General features: G+C 34.9%; 1 protein-coding gene across 5 annotated transcripts in view; it reads right to left on the reverse strand.

Moving 5' to 3' along the window:
* Positions 1-2,074: 2,074 nt before the first annotated feature.
* The window catches only part of LOC123517649, a 9,133-nt gene continuing 2,812 nt past the window's right edge, over positions 2,075-8,395 (reverse strand). For 2 of the 5 annotated variants that reach the window (XM_045277956.1, XM_045277957.1), the window contains exons 3-5: positions 7,926-8,140; positions 4,244-4,840; positions 2,075-3,172 (exon numbers count right to left, since the gene is read on the reverse strand). In XM_045277956.1, coding sequence (XP_045133891.1) covers positions 3,110-3,172; positions 4,244-4,840; positions 7,926-8,140 — 875 coding nt within the window. In that variant the 3' untranslated portion in view covers positions 2,075-3,109. Of the gene's footprint in view, positions 3,974-4,243; positions 4,841-7,925; positions 8,141-8,395 lie in introns of all 5 variants that reach the window. The other 3 variants (XM_045277959.1, XM_045277960.1, XR_006678524.1) reach the window with 2 other exon arrangements.

The following is an 8,395-nucleotide window of genomic DNA, read 5'->3' on the forward strand; positions in this document are numbered from 1 at the left end:
TGGGACGTCTTTCTCCACTGGAGGGGGTCCACCTCCCCCACCACAGGAGTTTAGGACGTCTCTCTCCACTGGAGGAGGTCTACATCCCCCCACCAGAGGAGTGGGGGTGGGCTCTTCTTGGCCTTGCTCTGCATGCACGGTGTGCCCGCCTCCTGGCAGCGGGGTTAAGGCTTCGGCTCTGTCCCCGGCGCCGGGTTCCATCTCGGCTCTGGTTAAGGCGACACGCGTCGCCTGACTGCCGAGCTCTTCTGTGCCATGCAGGAAAACTTTTCCTTGCACTTACACTTTTTTAACCTTTTGGGAATATTTAATCCGATTTCTCATTCACTTAGCGAGTATGTGAGGGAATGCAAGAAAAGAGCTGGCGGGGAGAGAAAGAAGAATAAAGGAGACAAAGGTCGTGTAATTCGCACACATCCAATGTTCTAATGGTCAAATGTTTCTCAAGTTTTCTTTGCTATTTTGAATTTTCTTCACTGTTACGGGTGAGTGTGGTCACTTGACCCTCCACAGCAGGGCATGACCAACTGAACTCCCAAATAGAAAAACTGAGGCACAATTGACAACTGCTGCTATAAACCAAGAACACACACACACACACACACACACACACACACACACACACACACACACACACACACACACACACACACACATACATGGTAGGGATAGACTGGGAATAGCAATCTTAATGAGTTTTCTTTTCTTTTTTATTCATCTATTTATTCATTCGCTAGCAATATTATAATTCATTTTCCCCTTTGGCTAGTTTTCCTACTGCAGGGGAAAAATAGACGCCTTTCACCTCCTGGAACTGTTTTAGCGTGGCTGCAGGTACTTTAAGGGACACATCTGACATAACGCGGCGTGGGGGTTGGATCAGCCAGGAGATATTCTGAAACACTTTATTTTTTTCCAAATCTCCACTACTTTCCAAAGGCTTTAGTTGAAGTGAAACGATTTTTGATGGTGTTTTTACTGTTCTTATGACAGATTAAAATAATTTCAGCGCTGTTAACAGGAGAAACACTCATCGTAACTTGACTAATCATCTTTGTGGTCTTGGAGAATAGTTATGGTGAAATAGCAAAGAGTTTCTGAATATGGGCCTTTTGTGGTGAGCCGCGTGGTGACTGTGAGGGGATATGCTATTGACTCAGAGGTGCTTGGTGAGAGACAACAGATTGATACTCCCACTTATGCACCATTGAGAAAGCTATCATCTGGTATAAGAAGTGCATAAATAAATGAAAGGAAAGAAAAACTAGTGAACTATATTGAACACGTACAAAAGTGTTAGTCCTCAAAAAAAAAAAAAAAAAAAAGCAGAAATAGAGTTTTACGTTTCCAACTCTCAAGACTTATATTAGAGATTCCACAAAATGACATAACCTCTGGCCGTGACGTCACTTTCCCAGCAATCTTCGATGTTTACTTATTTTAATCCTAAACAATCAATAAGACTCAAGTATAACAACGCTCCATTTCAATTCACTTCCTCTGAGTTCCTCCAATCTGAAAAGCTGAATTACCAAAAGAATAACAATACAGGAACCATTTATCAGATTGAAAAGGAGCACAATAGCTTTACAGATGAGAATTTCGACATAGTGTAGGTTTTACTACACAAGAGAGAGAGAGAGAGAGAGAGAGAGAGAGAGAGAGGTGCAATATAATACTCGTCAACATCAACTGCTTTCAAAGACGTCAGCTTAAAAGAATAAAGAAGAAAAAGAAGGAGGAGGAGGAAAACAAGGAATAATGATAATAATAATAATGATAATAATAATAATAATAATAATAATAATAATAATAATAATAATAATAATAATAATAATAATAATAATAATAATAATAATAATAATAATAATAATAATAATAATAATAATAATAATAATAATAATAATAATAATAATAATAATAATAATAATAATAATAATAATAATAATAATAATAATAATAATAATAATAATAATAATTAATAATAATAATAACAATAATGATGATGAAGAAGAAGAATATGAAGATAATAATAATAATAATAATGATAATAATAATAATAATAACAACATAATATCAATGATAATAACATTTTATTTATATATAAGTACAGAAACAGTGCCTGGCTTCTGAATTGTGGTATATCACTATTGCAGTTCATATATGTTTATTTATTCATTTATTCATATTTTCTTATCTTCCTAAGTAATTTACCTAAGTAAGGTTTTAACTGGATCATCAGCACAGCAAAAAGTCAATACAGCACTCAGGCAGTGAAGTCACATATCCAAGGTCAAGTCCCGCTGAGAGGTGGCCATCGTCACTCACCATCTAGTGGACTGACGTCAGCCAGCAGATGCTGAACATCAAGACTGTCTTCGGATGCAAGTGACACAAGACCTCTGGCGGCCAACTTGAGTCTTTTCAAGTCCCCCTTTACAATATACTTCTTTAACCACTGCAGATAGAAACATGGCTCCAGGAAAGCCTAGACAAGTGCTGTAAGCTACTGACAATACAGAAAAGTCTTAGGCAATCAGATATAGCAGTTCAATCTATGCTGTTACCTGAGTTAATTTTTATGACCCTTTTGTAACAGGAAAACTTAGTCGCAACTTTTCACGTTTTTATTTATTCCCTTTGTAGATAACCTGTTTACTTTACTTTCGCTTCTTAGTCATCGTTATTACGATGTTCTAATATTTTGAGCCCTAATGATGATATTAGTGGCTGGATACACCAGTTCCAGCTTTCCAGCTCAATGATACATTTGTGTTTAGTAAACACATGCAAGAGAGCGCACAACTTTGAAGCACAACAGTTAGTGCAGCTATTGAGTTGAATACTGTTGCCACTGAGCTGAGTGGGATCTGGACTAGTGGCTGCAAGAGAAGAGTTTCTTCTTGGTACATTTATCTTATCGTATATAGTACTGTACTAGTGTGACATGCCGGTCAGCAGTTATGAACATGACAAGGGCTGTCACAGGAGAGGAAGTCTTTACCGCATTACGTATCAATTATACTCACTATGAATTTCTTGAAAGTAGCTGAAGAATCACCAGGTCTCTTAATACTTGGCAGTAAATCCTCTTCGGGGATTTATGGATTCACCACAGCAGCAAAATGAATGGTTTAAGTGGTGTACAGATCAGCATTGTGTTGTACTGGATCTAAATGAATAAAGTTCCATTTTAATATAGGGAAGATGAAGGGAAACCAATATTAAAATGAAACTTGTAAGCATTTTATAAATTAAGGTTGTCAATTTCCTAGGGAAGGTGATGCATTAAAAGCAAAATAACGTCTATGATAAAACCATCCTAAATTACACATAATTCTCCACAATACTCAGTTCTACACTGACAACTTTCAAGTTACAGTCTTAAGTTACACAAATATAGTGGTAAAATAATGATGATGATAGTAATGATAAAGATAATAATAATAACAATGGCAATGATAATAATAATAATAATGATAATGATAATAATAATAATAATAATAATAATAATAATAATAATAATAATAATAATAATAATAATAATAATAATAATAATAACCATGCAAAAAATAATAATATTAATAATGGCAATAATAATAATGAAGACGACAGTTCTCTTATGAAACAAATACCACGCCTACATCTTTATTGTGGGTGAAAGTATTAATGTCGGACTTTAAAGAACAATTTTCTCAATATGGGATTGATTGGCTGTATATGACATTTTCTGAATAGGCGCCTACATTCTTCAAGTCACAGTCAAAGCCTTCATACTCTTCACGCAACTAATTAACTAATGCTATGAATTGTGTGGTGGCTTACCCTGTCACTCCTCTGCTTCAGGGGAACAAAACGCTGCACCTTATTGGTTGTTATTCAAAGCTGAGTTAATTGCTGGAGAAATTACAGGAGGAACATGATCACTGCTTTGCTAACTTTACTTGGCTTAAATGTAGGTTTTACGGGTATTCTGGAAACAAGAACATAGCACTTCTTAGTTACAGTTGCGAGTTATAAGTCCAGATTATTTATGATAGCTGTTAACTTGTGTTGCCTTCATCTTTAAGCTTTTCCTACTTAACGTAAACAAAGAAGACCATGAACACAACTCTTTAAAAATGTGAGTTTACCGTTATATCAAAAAGTAAAGCTCCATCTCGCTAAAATCTGTCGGTGAATGATACGGAGAGGAGAGTGATTAACAGAACAAATATGGTACAGTAGCACTTAAAATACTCACATTGTTCAGCAAATGTCGCTGTCGAGCACACTTCCAAGATTCTCTACGGTTTATCTTGTTTATTCGTCTGAAAGCCTCTTCATCAAGACACCCATATTGAGCTGTGTCTTGCATGGAGTCCCTCTGGGACAAGACGTTGGCATCAAGACCAAAACCTGACAACCTCACTCTGTTTCGTCTCTTTCTTCGGTAATCCTTGTTATCATCACTTGAATTAGCTGTATCTGGGCCAGTTTCTGGAAAACTATTCCCAGCATGTGTTGAAGAGGTAATTCTTTCATGTGACACCCAAGGCAAAGCTTCAGCATCTTGTGAAGCAGCAGGCACGTTCTCATCATGCAGGAGCAGTTCTCGTAAAAGACCAGACACATCAGAAGGTTCTTTCTTCTTTACATTTTCATGTTGCACCTGTTCTTCCAAGCCTGGCAAAACTGGAACTTCCATTTCAAGCCTTGCCTGGGCTGCTGGTGGTGAAGGAGAGTACTCTTGGGTGCGTCTCACCGCTGCTGCAGCATCTGGTGGGGCAGGATCAGAACTAAGGCACACCCTGTTTGATGTAGAGGGACACCAGCTGCCCCTGATACTTAACTTATTTCTCTGAAAATTAGATGCATATAAATTATGCTTAATTCATAGACTTGTATCTTTTTTTTTTACTGTCATGAATGTCAGCCATCAGCTTTGAAAACATAATCATTACAAAACCAAAGAGATTTTTATCTTTTTTTTATTTTGATAAAATGTGTGATTTAAGAGAAATAATAATAGTTACAAAATCTGAATAGATAAGGGTTACGCATATATAAAGAGTACATCTGATTCACTGGCATATACACTTATTTACAAAATGTAAAAAGAAGAATCTTTCTAGGAAAAGCAATTTATGTGATATGGGAAAATTAGTTTAGGGAACATTCATTGTATTTTCTTTTCAGTCATTAGCAAAAAAAGTGAGCCGATCTTCACCGCGTTCATTTCTTAAATAGTGTTCTGCAAGTGAAGAGAGAAATCTGAAGCTTCTAATGAAGGCTCCATTCGGATCATGCACTTACGTAATTGTCAGACTACTAAATGGTTACAACAAAGTAGGTATGCAATGCATATATCACTGACAAATCATTACAGAGGCACGTTTTACAGAAAAATACATCACGTATTGGATTCCTATGAATTAAACTGCTTTTCTATATTACATAGCTATGTATTAGGATAAGTAAATAAGAATATATATATATATATATATATATATATATATATATATATATATATATATATATATATATATATATATATATATATATATATATATATATATATATATATATATATATATATATATATATATATATATATATATATATATATATATATATATATATATATATATATATATATATATATATATATATATATATATATATATATATATATATATATATATATATATATATATATATATATATATATATATATATATATATATATATATATATATATATATATATATATATATATATATATATATATATATATATATATATATATATATATATATATATATATATATATATATATATATATATATATATATATATATATATATATATATATATATATATATATATATATATATATATATATATATATATATATATATATATATATATATATATATATATATATATATATATATATATATATATATATATATATATATATATATATATATATATATATATATATATATATATATATATATATATATATATATATATATATATATATATATATATATATGTGTGTGTGTGTGTGTGTGTGTGTGTGTGTGTGTGTGTGTGTGTGTGTGTGTGTGTGTGTGAATTAATAGATGAATAATGTTTTGTTTTCCCTCTGATAATTTTACCCTAAGAGCTTTGCTTAGCAGGTTAAACAAATACAGAACACAATTTGCTTTATTTCTGGCTTCTCTGCAGTGTTTTCTCTGATGATGATTAAAGCTAATTATAACTTGAATATTTCTCGTGTTCTAATCATACCAGCACCTTGTTCTTTATGGCGTAGCTAATACGTATAATTTTGCTATATATGCTAAGTCATCTATATTTGACAGCATTTACAATAATCAACAATATATCTGCCCATTCATCTCTCTTACTAAAGTCAGTCTACTTGCTCCAAGGTTGTGCGACGAACAGACAGTAGCTATAACCTTCAAAATATTTTGAAGACTGAGACATGCAATACACAGGCAAGATATAAAACATTAAAGACGGTTAAAGGAAGGAAGCTGATATGGGAGCATATGAGTTTATGTAAAGCAGAGACTTTTGCGTTATTCATGACAGCATCGTGCTCTCTCACCTGATCACATTTTTACCGCGTCTCACGGTTTCTAGACATCCAATACAGACCACACCTGCCACAAACAAACTCACATGACATGAGACAGACACTGAGCTCAAACAAAGAACGCGAGATCCAAACCACGTGCTGTCATGAGTAGCACAAACATCCCTGTTGAACAGAGTCGTATGTTCCAATATTGCCTTCCAGCCAAGACAAATTTGATGCAAGGTGAGATTTTGCGACTTTTCATCTTGAATGATCTTTCCGACCGACTTGAGAGTCATAAGAAAACAAAAGAGGCAAGCTAAGTATGAAGGCATGCGATTTATCGAAGATGAGACGGGGTAACGGGTACCCGTGTCCAACACCCCTTCAAACTGCTGGGAGGGCGACTGACCTCAAAATTAGTGACATGCTATAATATACTACGTTGTCTAAGAGACTTGCCAGCTGTATAACAATCACCCGCTAGTTATGACAGTGTGACAGATGTGTATTCATCACGGCTCATTATCAAAGGGACCAAATGGCGTCTGGTATTGCATTTTCCATTCTATATTCTTTGTCACAGAAAAAAAAAAAGCTACATAGGAAGAAAAACAATGTTTTGGAGATGGAAAGAATTAATTAGATTTACATTAATTTCAATGGGAAAATTGTTTCGGTCTATAAACATTTCGTTTCGCGGAATGAATCATGGAACAAATAAAGTTCGTAAATTGAGGTTACACTCTATATGCAATTCTTATTTCGTCACAGACCTTAAGAAGAATTTACAGTTTACCTACCATTCAACAATGAATCACAGGAAAATAAATGTAAGCACTATAATAGTTGACGTATTTTAATGACACTGGCAAGCCTTTAGTTGATATCTCAAGGGTAAAAATTCCCTTTATCACGCTAATTACTTTATTACACGTTTGCCTGCACACAGTGTCCACGGACTTATACTTCCTGAGACACCAAAAACACCTTATTTAAGAACATAAGAAAATGAGGAAAGCTGCAAGAGGGCGCCAGGCCTTCACGTGGAAGTCCTTGTATGAATAAAGCTACCTAATTTCATCCATCATCCTCATACATAAATTTGTCTACTTCATCCTTGTCTCTTAAATCTCGTGGCCCCTTCATCCAGACTTATCGAGTTTCTTGGTATTTCTCACTTTCCCAGCATCAAACGTTTTGTCCTTGCTAGCCTTCCTATTTATACAGAATTATAAATCTTTACACGTACCAAAACTTCTGCAGTAATGCCGCCGTTGGCTCTGTGGCATGACTGCAGGTCATCCCTAGCTGGCTTGCTCCTTCAGATTCGCACAGGTCTCTCACTTACCTTTGGGGGCAGTAGCGGCGGTGGGGAAGGCGATGAGTGGTGTGATGGTGTACTGGTTTCCTCATGCCGGAATGGTGGTGTGGAGGGTTCCTCGTACAGGTGTGAGTACAGGTGTGGTGGTGTGCTGGGCTCCTCGTGCAGGTGTGGTGCATGGGAGGGTTCCTGGTGGTCCAGCAAGGCGCGGAGTGGCGGAGCTGAAGGTACTGGCGTGGGACCTGACAAGGACAGATGGTGGTTACTTGCTGTAGTTCTACATCTATCAAATCAAATGTGACTCCAACAATCAACAAATACTCGTAGATAATGTTGATGAAACAGGCTCGACTCAATCATATATTATTTACATAGGTAAAATTCCTTGTTAAAGAATCAATACTGTTTTCCTCATTGTTTACCAGTGATATAACTATTCCTGTATGATTGAATTTCTACCAAAACATATAACATAACAATATCTTTTAAGCTTCTTT

Source organism: Portunus trituberculatus, chromosome 42, assembly GCF_017591435.1.
Source record: "Portunus trituberculatus isolate SZX2019 chromosome 42, ASM1759143v1, whole genome shotgun sequence".
Classification (NCBI taxonomy): Eukaryota; Metazoa; Arthropoda; class Malacostraca; order Decapoda; family Portunidae; genus Portunus; species Portunus trituberculatus.